Source organism: Mytilus californianus, unplaced genomic scaffold (assembly GCF_021869535.1).
Source record: "Mytilus californianus isolate M0D057914Y unplaced genomic scaffold, xbMytCali1.0.p SCAF_10, whole genome shotgun sequence".
Taxonomy (NCBI): domain Eukaryota; kingdom Metazoa; phylum Mollusca; class Bivalvia; order Mytilida; family Mytilidae; genus Mytilus; species Mytilus californianus.
Window position 1 is genome coordinate 34,911,372 of NW_026262582.1, and position 14,375 is coordinate 34,925,746.

General features: G+C 32.3%; 1 protein-coding gene across 1 annotated transcript in view; it reads left to right on the top strand.

Annotated features, from left to right (window-relative positions):
• The first annotated feature begins 2,310 nt into the window (after positions 1–2,310).
• Positions 2,311–14,375, top strand: part of LOC127718000 (uncharacterized) — a 32,043-nt gene continuing 19,978 nt past the window's right edge. Inside the window, exons 1-8 of the mRNA XM_052223882.1 lie at positions 2,311–2,512; positions 3,804–4,012; positions 4,379–4,456; positions 9,535–9,679; positions 10,998–11,100; positions 11,764–11,857; positions 12,867–12,944; positions 14,179–14,330. Of these exons, the coding sequence (XP_052079842.1) occupies positions 2,422–2,512; positions 3,804–4,012; positions 4,379–4,456; positions 9,535–9,679; positions 10,998–11,100; positions 11,764–11,857; positions 12,867–12,944; positions 14,179–14,330 (950 nt within the window). The 5' untranslated portion in view covers positions 2,311–2,421. The remainder of the gene's footprint in view (positions 2,513–3,803; positions 4,013–4,378; positions 4,457–9,534; positions 9,680–10,997; positions 11,101–11,763; positions 11,858–12,866; positions 12,945–14,178; positions 14,331–14,375) is intronic.

Genomic DNA, 14,375 nt, shown 5'->3' on the forward strand with positions numbered 1-14,375 from the left:
ACCCAAAAAATTATAGACCAATAACAATTCTGAGTTGCCTTGGGAAACTCTTTACTGCAATTTTGAGTGAGCGATTAACTGAGTTTTCAAACGACTTTCTTATCTTGAATGAAAATCAATGTGGATTTCGTAAGGGCTATTCAACAATTGATAATTTATTCATAATTTTCAACTTTTTTGAAATTCTAAAAAACAAGAAGAAAAAAATGTTTTGCGCATTTATTGATTTTGAAAAAGCTTTCGATAAAGTTTGGCGGGATGGACTATGGTATAAGTTGCTAGTGAATAATATGAATGGTAACATGTATAATATAAATTTAAATTGTAAATATGTATAATGGTACAAAGTCCTGTATTTCTTATAATGATTGTAAGTCAGAATTTTTCCCTTGTAGTAACGGTGTACGACAAGGGGAAAATTTGTCCCCTTTTCTTTTTGCCTTATTTATGAACGACCTTGAGTCATACTTATCAAACTGTAACTTAAACGGACTGAAAACGATTTCTAACGAAATTGAACTCAAACTTAATACATATTTAAAATTATTTGTAATTTTATATGCTGATGATACTGTGCTAATGGCAGAATCACCTGCAGATCTCCAAAGGCAACTTGACTCATTTCAAGATTATTGTTCTATATGGAAACTGAAAGTTAATGCTGATAAAAGTAAAATCATGGTTTTTTCTAGAGGAACACTTCCAAGGAACCTAAGTTTTAACTTAAACGGAATAGAACTAGAAATAGTGAACAGTTTAAATTATTTAGGGATAGAATTGGCCAGGAATGGGAACTTTAAGAGAGCGAAACAGTCCATAGCCAACAAAGCTACTAAGGCTTTTTATGAGGTTCTAAAATTAGGCAGAAATCACGGCCTCGCAATCAAAACACAGCTCGAATTATTTGATAAAATGATAAAACCTATTTTACTGTATGGGTGCGAAGTATGGGGATTCAGCAATAACGAAATAATCGAAAAAGTCCACTTAAAATTTTGTAAATTGCTGCTACATTTAAAATCTTCTACACCATCGTATATGATATATGGTGAACTTGGAAGATATCCTCTAGAAATTGACATAGAAAATAGAATGATATCATTCTGGGCTAAACTTCTTTCTGGAAAAGAGTCAAAATTGTCAAAAATTGTTTATAACTTATGTTATCAATTGTCATATGTGAACGGAGATCGGTTTTTATGGTTAGATCACATAAAAAATATTCTAAATGAATGTGGCTTAACATATATTTGGAACACCCAAACTTTTATGAATTTGAATTGGCTGCGTCTGACAGTTAGTAGAAACCTTAAAGATCAATTTGAACAGAATTGGCACTTATCGTTAGAAGAATCACCCAAAGCTGTAAATTACAGAGTATTTAAAGATAAGTTTTGTTCGGAAGTTTACTTAGATATTTTAGATAACAAAAATGTTGTGGAATTTTGCAGATTTAGAACAACAAATCATAAATTACCTATTGGAGCTGGTAGATGGTATAACACCAACAGACAAAACAGAAACTGTAATCTGTGTAGAAAAAATGAAATCGGGGATGAATTTCACTTTATCTTGGAATGTCCATTTTTTGAACAGGAGAGAAAAATTAACATACAAAAATATAGTTACACCAGACCAAATATCTTAAAGTATAAATTATTGATGTCATCAAAAAAGAAAACAAAGCTTATTAAACTTTGAAAACTTACTTAACATAAATAATTCTGTGTGTACTCCAGGCTTAATCTAGTGTGAAGCTACCCCTATTATTGTTGATCAAATGTCTTGTACTAATTGTATTTTATTATATATTGTATATATTGTACATATGTATTTCTCTATACCTTGTCAAAATGATGGTTTATTGAGAAAAAAAATAAAGATAAAGATAAAGAGTTTCGTATGACCATTCATTTCGACATTTGTCGAAACCCAGTTAATTTCTACAAATGAGACGCCAGACTGAAGTTGATTCTGTATATTTTATCATTAGACTGTAACACATTTTGTTTATTTCTTCTTTTTTGTTGGTATTAAACTGGACGTTAAATACAATATCAATTCAATCAATCGTTTCGAGTTTTGTAAGAAGTACAATGAATTATTCATTAACTCTTAATTTTTTCAATCCCAAAACCATAAAGATCTCAATCTATCTTATAAAATATTTATGAATTATTAAACAGTCACGGTATGAACTTTAACATTGAAATCAGTCACCCCTGACTTCATCGAACGCAATAGAAATCTCAATAAAATTTAATAGATAAATGCTTTCATATGCAAGTTTATATAAGGGTCATAACACAAACAAGTGTTAAGCTTTAAATTGGGTATAATTCATAAAGCATCGGTACGATAGATTCAGCATGTATAACGTGTAAACCATCCGTACTGTTCGTATGGAGTTATAGAGACGAAATGCAAATCTTAATCATCATAGGTGTACTGTTAATTGCGAGGAGCCAATGTTTCCTAAAACTCCCATTTAAAGACAAAATTCAATATCACGGTAAGACTGAAACACATTTTTACAGACTTTTTTAAATAAAGTTTTATGAATAAAAATATCTCTGTAGAAAATTAATCCGTTCTAGTGAATTCATATTGCAAATTTATCCTGGACAACCGCCCAATTTGCCGATCCTATTATTTAATCTATTGTTACAAAATTCAAATTTAATATCACGGTAAGAATGAAACACAGTTTTACAGAATAAAGATATCTCTAGAAAATTATTGCAAATTTATCCTGGTCAACCGCCCACTTTGCCGATCTTATTATTTTATCTATTGTTATATTTAATATACCTCAGATATTTGCCACTAGACGCTTAGCAATCAACAATCAAACATATTAAAGATTTATCAACCGCCAACTTTCCGAACCTATCATTTTATGAATAGTAAATTTCTCCTGAATATACATGAAAAATGTGCCACTAGACGGTAAGCAAACAACAATCAAGCATACAACAGATTGATAGATCTTTCTCTAGTTGAGACAAATTATCCCCCTTTTCCCGAAATGGTTGCAGTAGGAAAATTTTATGTTTATATACAAGGCACTAATGAAAATTGATGCATTTAATGAATCAATATTTTATTTCTGAACTTTTTGTTTATACAAATTTTTATCACGCAGGCAAATTTGACCTTATATGGATTTTCCTATTCTTTTTATGCCTGTGTTGGTCATATAGCTCCAAACGTTTTTACGTATTTATACATCCGGGGCTTTCATATGTTTAGGTTAGAGCGTTCCTGATGAAGGTCAATCAAGAAAAGCGCTTTGGACGCATGTTTATAAAGTGTTATTTTCAATAATAAGAATGTATCGCTAAGATTAAAGATATGTCCGTAGTAAATACTTGTCTTTAATCAATCAGTTAATCGATTGATTGTGGTTTGCTTAACGTCAAATGACAACACTCTACGAATGTTGAGGACGAGAAAAAATTTAACAATTAAACAGCAAGTAAGTAGCTTCTGCCAAATAGATAGACTGGGATGAATGCCGGGTATTTAGAATACAAATTAAAAATTTAGGGCACTTTTTATTGGGACAGACATTTTGCTTACAACCGGCCACCTATGGATCCCTAAACGAAATTTTGCATGGGTCCTAAATATTTGTATATCTGATACTGAAACATGATATGGCCAATAAAACAAACATGCAGAAAGCAATAGAATTTGTAAGCTCATCAGTAAGCAACTACATTTTAATGCTAATGATTAGATAAACAGTAAAAACGATTTTAATGTCTTTTATGTTCAAATTGTATTTTTTTTATTTTTAGACGTAATAGATATTGAAATATCAAATGAACATCGACCTAGAAGGTCTACAGACAACTTAAACCATATAGAAACATATGACCTTGACTTTGAAGTAGAAAGGTCAAACGTTAAGCTTCACCTTGTACGCAATGACAAGATTGATACGAATGTTCCAATCTATACCATGAAACATGGTTCAACGAAAAAATACAATGGACGTGAAAAAGAGGTATTATATATTTTTCATATTTTATCCTTTTTATTATTTTTTTTATTTATTAAGGTTTTCTTTAGACAGTACTATGTAGTTTTTTTCGGACGGAACTCCGTGCCTGATTTCATTTATTGGTACGTTTGTTTATACTAAATATGGAATGAATGTTCTGATTATAATCAGTGTTGTTTTTTGTCTGTTCCTTTCATAGAATGGAAAGTCAATTTTACGTCGAGCAAACAAAATTTCTAAGTCTATGTCCTTTGAACCTGCAAAACAAGAAACAGATATTATAGAAAATAAATTTCCTCGTCTATGCCCTTCTAACCAGCAAAACAAATGATTTTTACAATGTTGAATATATATGCCTTTCTTTTTTAGGATTCCATTTTTTATCAAGACGTAAAGAATGATGCATCATTTGTGGTTCAAACAGATCTACAAGGAAAACAAAGCATGGTAAAAATATTTAAGATAAGAAACTTTGGTATGTTAATTTGCCATTAGACAATTATCAACCAAAGACCAAAAGACGAGTATGATAACAATTTTAAGGCACTGCACGGCATTCAATAAGCACAACCGATATTGTATAGCAAGCTGTAGACGGCCAAAGCATATCAATAAACGAGAAAACTAACCTTGCGTAATGCTAAAAACAACAAACGAAAAACAAATAAGGCAGACAGCAACCAACGGCACCTAAATTGGAAAGAAACATAAAGAATAAGGTGGGGTTAAATATAGAAAAACAAAGGATATGGGGTATCCATCCATGACACAAAATCAATACATGCAGAGCAAAAAGACACACAATAAGCAAAGGGACAGCGCTTTTATTGCTGTTCTTCATCTCAAAGTAACAATGTTAAACGCTGAACCATCCCCGAACCTGGGACATCACATCTTATTTTCTTATATTATGAATGTACTCGCAGTTAATGTATTTGTTACATTTGTACTGTATTTCCAATGTACGATTTAGAAACTGCACTCCAGGCGATATCGAAACAACCGCAAAAAACGAATATTATGAACAAAAGCATAATGTTTTGAAAGGCGCCGGCATATAGGATTTGTTTTCATGTTTTCTCTCGGAATTTCAAGACGTGATTTAATGTTTGAACAGTCAGTTCCAATATTTTGGCAAATTTTCCCATCAACAATTCATATCTTTATCAAATGGTTGTTAGTTTTCTCGTTTGAATTGTTTTACATTTGCCATTTCGGTGCCTTTTATAGCTGACTATGCGGGTTTTACTCATTGTTGAAGGCCGTACGATGACCTATGATAGTTGTTTATTTCTGTGTCATTTGGTCTCTTGTGGAGAGTTGTCTCATTGGCAATCATACCACATCTTCTTATTTTTATATTGTCTACTTGACATCTTGCGATTTTGAGTATTATACACATGCAACTTTTTTAAATAACTTCTGCAGCTTGTGTAAATTGTATGTCTATTCTGGCCATACAAATACTGCTCCCAGATTGTATGAAGCGGGGGAGGAAAAGCCTCTACTCAAAACTGAAAGCGATTATGCAATACATCTATTTTATAGATTTTCAAACGAATCGCGATGAAATGTACTAGATGTTTATATATTTAAACAATAGTGGTCCAGTTGTAAATATTTTATAAATATTTTGGACGATAATAAATTAACTATCAATAGGGAATTTATGTAGAGTGGTTCGATCGAAATGGAGGCCAGGAGATTTCGAAAGTGATGGTATGTAATAACTCCACAAATGATTGGTGCAAGAGAGTTTTTCATAGATCTCCTCACTCGAAGTTTCAGATTAAACGTTCCCTTTCTGACCTTACGGAACTGCGTATTTATACATCCCGAACAGCCAAAAGAAATATTCCATTCATATGCAATTAAATTATGTAATTTCATAGAAATTGATCTAATATCCACCCATTTTGATGCGAATCACATGTCTGGCCTTATATTGATACTGTGCTATGTACGCAATGTTTCGGTTTTTTTTTTTCGGAATTGTGTTTATTCAAGGAAAACCTTCATTAGCGACCACCCCTTTTGTTTTTCTTTTTCATTTATTTATTTACAAAGAAATTGGCCTTCCCTGATCGTTTTCAGCAAACAGAAGCAAAAACTGGTCCCATCAAAAATATACTCCAATTCTTTTTTTTTTTTTTCTAATTTCAAATCTAACGGACATACTCCGAGTAATTGAAATAAATTTTTTGAAAATCACTGCCACAGAGATTTGATATATGTAATTTTGAATTATATTTCAATGTATTACATGATAGACTGAGTTAGATACTAAGTACAATGTCACATGGTGGATGACTCTAAATTCTACACCACAGACACAGCTGGAATATACCATTTAGAAGACTATACGTGTATTCAAAAATCGATTTAAGATAATTCATTTCGCTCACTTTAAAAATAAATACGGGTACAAATGTATTATATGACGATATGTAAATTTTGCATATAAATATTTCGTTTCCAATTTTTTTTTATAGTTTGAAGTACATAAAAAAAAAACGTGTTTGAGGTTAATAGAAATGTTTACAAATTTCTCTTTCAATGTTTCTTATTTAAATAACAGTGTATTAAATATCAAAGGCAAAGCCCAATATCAACGACGATATGAATAAATTGAAAATGAAATGACTAAAAACGTTGTCTTACACGACAGTCTAACACGAACATAGTTTGTGGGTGTTGATATTTACAATGCAGATTTATCAACCAAAAATGTTTTGTGGGAAAAATTCTATAAGCTCTGTAAATAATGTTAACCCTAATAAACGCACGAAGTAACCTTGTTTCCGACTTTTTGTCAATTAAAACCCATGGACAGTCAGTATAATTGAATTTGATCATAGGTATACAAGCCTTTTACCGTTTAAATGTATTACATTTTTGTAGCTTATTAGGTACAGAAAATGATAGAATATTTCACTATCTGAATTAAATTCACTTTGAATTTGAATCAGTTTAAAAAGTCAACGATCGTGGTTTTCCTTATGCAACATATTTCTTTGAAATCAAAAACAAAAACGCGGATAATGAATAGATGCTCAAGGACAACACCTAGGCAACCAAAACAAGAAAAAATCGAAAAGGATTCCGAAAACGCTGTGTTTTGCCTGCATTTGCTGCTATCCGTGTAAACGTGTAATGTTGACTGCCAAAAACAAAGTCAATTTATCAGTAACGCACGGAAATGAAAAAAAAAATAAAATAAAATATAGCAAAATTATAACAATTTTCTTCTGATGCTATTTTTAATTATCATGAAAAAGCTTCTGTCCACGTTTCATAACAATTCATGAAGGTTAACTACAAAAAACCAAGTTCATCTTTCTGTAAAAGTACTGACAAATTTATTCTCGAAATTTTACTTTAGGAAAGGTTTAGTTGTAAAAGGACGTTGCGATCCCTCTTCACGTGCCAGGTAGCTAGCGAAAAACAGTAAATAAAGACAACATTATCAGACATTTTAAAGGGGTTAATTTGCTTTAGGTTTAATTTTTAGTGTTGCCTTTTGCTTTAACCTGCGCATGTTTTGGAGGGGGGGGGGGGGGCTTTTTTTTAATAAAACATTGTCCAGATTACTGAAAAACGAGCATGGTTAACAAATGTTACTCTTATGTCCTGTAAGTATATTGTTTCTTCATTTTTAGCTCACCTGATCCAAAGGTCCAAGTGAGCTTTTCTCATCACTTGGCGTCCGTCGTCATCCGTCGTCATAAACTTTTACAAAAATCTTCTCCTCTGAAACTACTGGGCCAAATTTTACCAAACTTGGCCACAATCATCATTTGGGTATCTAGTTTAAAAATGTGTCCGATAACCCCGCTTGCCAACCAAGATGGCCGACGGCTAAAAATAGAACACACTATTAGGGGTTAAATGCAAGTTTTGTCCATTATTTTGAAAACCGTTATAAATAGAGAAAATCTTACTGTGGCACAAACGTTCAGAATGTTCAGCTCTACCAATTGTTTCTATACGTCAAAACTGCCAGACGATTTCTTATAGGAGTTATTGCCCTAAAATGACAAATTTTACCACTTTTTTCATTTTTGCCTTTTTTCTTGAAAACAATAATAGACAGAGAGAAACTTTAAAATGCAAAAATGATCAGCAAGACAAGTTCTACAAATACGTGTGATGGTCGACTCCTTATTAGAGTTGTTGCCCTTTGATGACGATTTAACCAATTATTTGCGTTTTTGCTTTATATCATAAAAATTATATAGATAGATAGAAACTTAAATAAGCAAAAACGATCAGCAAGACAAGATCTACAATTAAAACAAACATGATGGAAATCGTCTGACGACTCCTTATTGGAGTTATTGCCCTTTAATAACGATTTTACTTATGTTTTTGCTTTTTGCCTTATATGATAAAAATTATAATAGATAAATAGAAACTTTGAATATCACAAATGATCAGCAAGGCAAGATCTACAAACAAGTCACATTTTGCTGATATAGTTAGTAGACTGTCACTCTTTATAGGAGTGATTGCCCTTAAATGAGTGTTCTTTGTGTTTTGAGCAAAAACTAAAGATGAGAGAGAGAAAACAAACAGACAAAACGATACGCAATTCAAAATAAAAACAAAAGAGATTTTTGTCATGAATTCTTTACTCTTCTACAATATTGGAGAGTGTCCTTTGTTGAATATGCACATAGACCTAGATTGGCGACACAGGCTATTTAGAGACTCTATAGAAATAAGAAGATGTGGTATGAGTGCCAATGAGACAACTCTCCATCCAAGTCACAGTGTATACATAGTTCACAATTATAGGTCAAAGTACGGCCTTCAACACGAAGCCTTGGCTCACACCAAACAGCAAGCTATAAAGGGCCCAAAATGACTAGTGTAAAACAATTCAAACAGGAAAACCAACGGTCTAATCTATATAAAAAACGAGAAACGAGAAACACCTATGAACCACACCAACAAACGACAACCACCGAACAACAGGCTCCTGACTCTAGTTTGTTTTGTTATTTGTTGTTTTGTTTTTTGAGTGGGAGATCAATGGCTCTTTTCAATAAAAAGATATATTAACAACTTAAATTGATCATAAGTTATATCGAGTTGTTCGCGTCTTACGAAATAGTATAAATTGGCATACTACTTACTTTGAATCTTGTTTTTTATTTGTGTCTACTGAAATTTTAGTGTATAAAGCAGCAAGTCCCCATATCAAAAATCATGTACCAACTAATGCATAACTTTATATTAGAAAAACAAATGTTCAAAACTTGAACCACATGTGGAACAGGATCTGCTTACCTTTCTGGAACATCTGAGATCATCCCCGGTTTTTGATGGGGTTCGTGTTGCTCAATCTTTAGTTTTTCTATGTTGTGTTTTGTATATTGTTGTTTGTCTTTTGGTCGTTTTTCGTTTGTTGCCATGGCATTGTCAGATTGTTTTTCTATATATGAATTTGACTATCCCTTTGGTACACATGTATCGTTCGCCTCTCTTTATTGGGCGTAATTGGATTTTATATGTGATTTCAGTTTGGAACGTTCAGCTTTGCAGGGGAGGAATATATTATGCAGACTTCTCCACAAAGAAACAATACATTTGATGGAAGATATAAAAATGTTCAACTTATAAAAGAACGTAAAAGAAATGTACAATTTGATGACGTTTTCAAAATAGGTAAATATTTTCATTTCACTTCAGTTTCACTTTGTTTTAAACACTGTCTGTTGATTTGATGCTTGCAAACTCAAATTCTTCTTAATTGAAATGCCTGAGAAATTTTGCTAAATCAAAACAAAATATCGATTGATTGTTTGTTTGATTGATTGATTGATTGATTGGTGTTTAACGCCACTTTCAGCACTATGGTTCTATTTCGTGGCTGTTAGTTTATATTGGTGGAGGAAGCCGAAGTGCCCGCAGAAACCCACCGACCTTCGGTAGGAAAACAAAACAATTTAGAATTAGAAAATTCAACATAAACAAACTGTTGTGCACAACAATTAAGATGTTATTGATTATTTGATCAGTTATGGCTTGCACAATCAGGAGAATACTTGTGTTACAATCAACTAAGGGAGCTGCCATTTGATTTTCATGTGGGGGGGGGGGGGGCTAGGATGAAAAATTTTGTCCTGCATTTTTTCTTTTTTTTTACATAAATTGTTATCCTGCCTTTTTTCTTTGCAAAGTGTCTCACCCTGCCTTTTTTTTTTTTATCTCAAAACTCCTGTTCTGCCTTTCTTCTTAAATTTCATCCTAGCCCCCCCCCCCCCCCCCATAAAAATCAAATGGTAGCGCCCTAACTGGTGATTTCTCTTTTTAATAAAAAGAAATCTTACAACTTAAACTTATTTTAAGTTATAGGAATATAAAATCATTAATTCATGTATGTATATATAACTCAATTGATTTATATGTAAAATTCTGCAATTTCAGGCATTTAAAGCTATTTTTCTTAAGTTAAGATAAAGTGACAGCCATTTCATGTCAAAACAATACATTATCATGGCTTGTGCTAAAAAATGAGCATACCTTTAACTGCATATTAGAGTTACTAGTTCACGGAAGTTTGGTAGTACAATAAGTACTTCTTATCTGAGAAACAGGCAAAATAGGCCTTCTTATTTCATTTTCATGATTTTTGTATTATTCAAAAGAGACTTTCAACAAGGGCTCTACAGTGGTCCCAAGTCCCTTCATTTAATACACAAATTATCTAAATATTTTACTTATTTATAAAAAAAAACAGTTATGCGTAGGAATTATTTTGTTAACTTTAAAGCATGTACTGCTTTCTTGTATGTTCTTTCAGACCGTGCCCGAATTAGTTGTTCTATATATATATATATCTATACTGAGTTGTTCGTGTCTTTCGAAAGATTTCTTGGCATACTGCTGTGTTTGTCTTGTCTGTTTAGTGGCTACTGACATTTCTGTAATTCTGCTTTTGTCTATTCTATACCACAACATTGATTTACTAATTGAACTATAGGTGACAGTTTCAAACATCAGACAAAATACCACAGACGAAAAAGAGCCACTGGAAGTCATCAGATTGAGTTACTAATAATTTGCGATTATGCTATTTATAGTTAGTAAGTTTTATGGAGCTAATATTTTATACTTTAATGTAATCATGTATCGTAAAAAGTCTATTTAAATTTTTTTTTACCAAACTTTACCATAGTGCAAAGAGCTAATGACACATTCAAATGCATCAAACCCTTAGAATGTAAATGCCATTCAGTTAGCATCAATTGAATGTATAAGACGACGTTTGTGATTAGATTTTGCGCAGAAGCTGAGTTAAAAGTGTTGCTAAAAAAAGAGCGCTTTAATAATGATATAAATGATAGATTATCATGACTTTGTTATATCCAGTGATCTGTGTTGGTGGTTTACGCTTTGATTCCGTATTTCCTTACGACAAAATTTTCAGTATCTGATCATACTGTGTACCACTTATCTTATCATTTTTTTTCTCCAAATGATTATTTTTCCATAGACAAAATATTTCATTGCCATAGCTTTTAAAAATTTGGGAGCATGGGTGTGAAACTGTTTTCGTTTGGGTTGTATGATTGAAAAACCTTTTTGTGTTCTGATACAAAATGTACAATGTACCACATTTGGGTATACCGTGTTGAAGGCCGTTCTTTACCTATAATGGTTTACTTTTACAAATTGTGACTTGAATGGACAGTTGTCTCATTGGCACTCGTACCACATTTTCTTATATCTATTGTAACTTTTTTCAGTTGGTACGCTAAGAGTGACAAATCTACAATACAGGAAAAGGAAACAGACGCCCTGACAACAGTTCGACAGTATTATGCTTTTGTTCTCAACGGGGTAAGCGTTGTATGAGGTCTGTTTTTTGTAGATTCACATATATTAAATTAACATTTGTGCTTCTTATATAATAATATAGATAAGATAAAATACTTAAGGAAGACTGATTACTAGTAATTATTTTTTGCTTATCGTCCTGTGGCAGTTATTTCAAACATATTCAGGACGAGAAACTTTGCAAGGTGGACGACAGGGATCCGCTGGGTTTCAACTGATATGAATTTCTAGGTAGAGGGGTCTAAATACAGCACACACAACATTTTCCAAAAGACCAAAAAAGTGAAAAAGTATATTTTAACAAAACGCATTTGACTAGCAGGTCGAACAACGGATGTTCTTAAACCTTACTGACTGCCATTGGCGATTGCCAAATAAACCGATCACCAGATGTAACAAAATGGATTCTTACTATTAATTTAATACCAAACAAAAAAAAAAATTGCGGAAAAGATGGTATACCGCAAACAAAAAAGCAAAAATAAGTACACCATATCCGGATTTAGACATTTAATGTTTCGTCAGTGATGTTAGGAATCGAAACGGTATTTGGAAGGCCATATAATTTACCTCAATTAAGGATAGACTCTTGAATTGTTAAGAGTCGAAATAGGATGAATGGATCATATATACATTATTCGCGATTTAGTGTTAGAGTTGATTGAATGCTACATTATGCTATCAAAATTGGATTTTGACACTTCGATGTCTTATCTTTCAGTTTCGGTGAATTATTTGTGAATGTTTTCGTTTTCATTCGCCGTTTAGATTCCAATGACATTTGGGTGTTTTCGTTGTTTGTTCCCCCAAAATACAAACAACGCCACTTTATTGGTTGATTTTTTCATTGTTTAGACCGTTGTTAGCCATTTATAATGTTTGGTGTACGCGTTTAAAAATATTACCTAGAAGGGATTAGATTTTGAAACGGCGAATTACATATGTTGAATGGGCTCAATTTCAGGCTTACACTTCTCTTAGCAATTTTTGTATTTTTATTATATTGTTTCAGATGGACGCCATGTATAAAAATATCCAAACATCATCTTACACAATATCTGTTTTATTTACTGGAATTATTATTTCTCAGGTACATTGTATATTTAAGATTTGAGTATTGTCAACCAACTCATTTTGTCGGACAGTTTATTTCTACGAGTCACTGTAAACTAATATCGCGAAGATGAATCAACGCGAATATGGTATACTTGGATCTTGTCGTATATAAATATAAAAGCCTTAGATAATTGCGTAAACTTATCGTTGCAAAATATGTTAGAAAGGGTTAAACATTTTTGCAAAATAGTTAAGAAAGGGCTAAACACGAAGAGAAGTATCTGCGAAAATTATAGTATTACAGTATATTACAGATTTTTATACTTCATTGCTTTTATTATTTCCAAGATGTCCATATTTTTTGGCTTTAAAGAGTTTTTTCTTTGAGCCGTTAGATGCAATGTAAGATAGAAACCTAAGTACATACTATTTGTTTTATACATGTACTTGTTCGAATACAAAAAGGTGCCATATTCGATATGCCAAATCGGGATACATTCGTACCGTCCTTTGTGTTGTAATCACAAGTACATACATGTAGATAAATGTACAACTGGGTATGTTTGAAACAAATGTCGTCAACGGGTTTACTTTTGAATAACAATATATAACTTTATTTGATAACTGGTTAATATTGGAACATGAAAAATTTCACAAGACAACCATCGTTTATTAAAAGTTGCCTATAGAAAAAAATGTACTAAATACGATTTTTATACTGTAGTACTAATATGGCGTTGGGTGAACATTTACCAAATTTTTTATCGACCGTTAGGTATTTAGAGTACAGTGAAATTTCTGAGAAATTTCATTTTCACATGAAAAGTCAGGTCAGCTTTTTCTTCAATAGGAATAAAAGAGTGGTATATTCATACGTTTTACGATCACCTTTACGATTTGGTAGATCAATTGGTTGATCGATACGAGGTGTCTGTTCCTCTACTCACTAGCGATGTGTTTCCACAGTATTAGATCTTTAGATACCAGTTAAGTCGTTTGATCTGTAATTTTACGAATTGTGTCCTATTCGCATGGCGGTGGTTAAATTCATAGCAGGAGACGCTTATCCTGTCGCCGAACCCGGTTTTGCTTCTTTTGAAGTTCATGCGATTCCATCAGTGTTTGTTTCTTACCATGACTGTTTATTCTAACTCGATTTTCGAGATTTAAAAATCGGCTAACTATTCGACTTAAAGGAGTATCACAGCAAACAAATCACAAGAAGTACTTCATTTAATTGAGTTTATGTAATGTTTGTTTATTTGTAGACACCAGGTGACGCTCCATGGACAGAGAATATTAAAGATACGTCATTTACTCCGAACAGAGTCGATTCAACTGTTGCTTTAGGGAATTTCCAGGCATGGGTAAAGCTACAAACCGGATTACCAGATCACGATCATGCAATGCTGTTTACCCGGTAAATATGATAGCAGTCTATATTTTATAAGGAAAATATCTATTT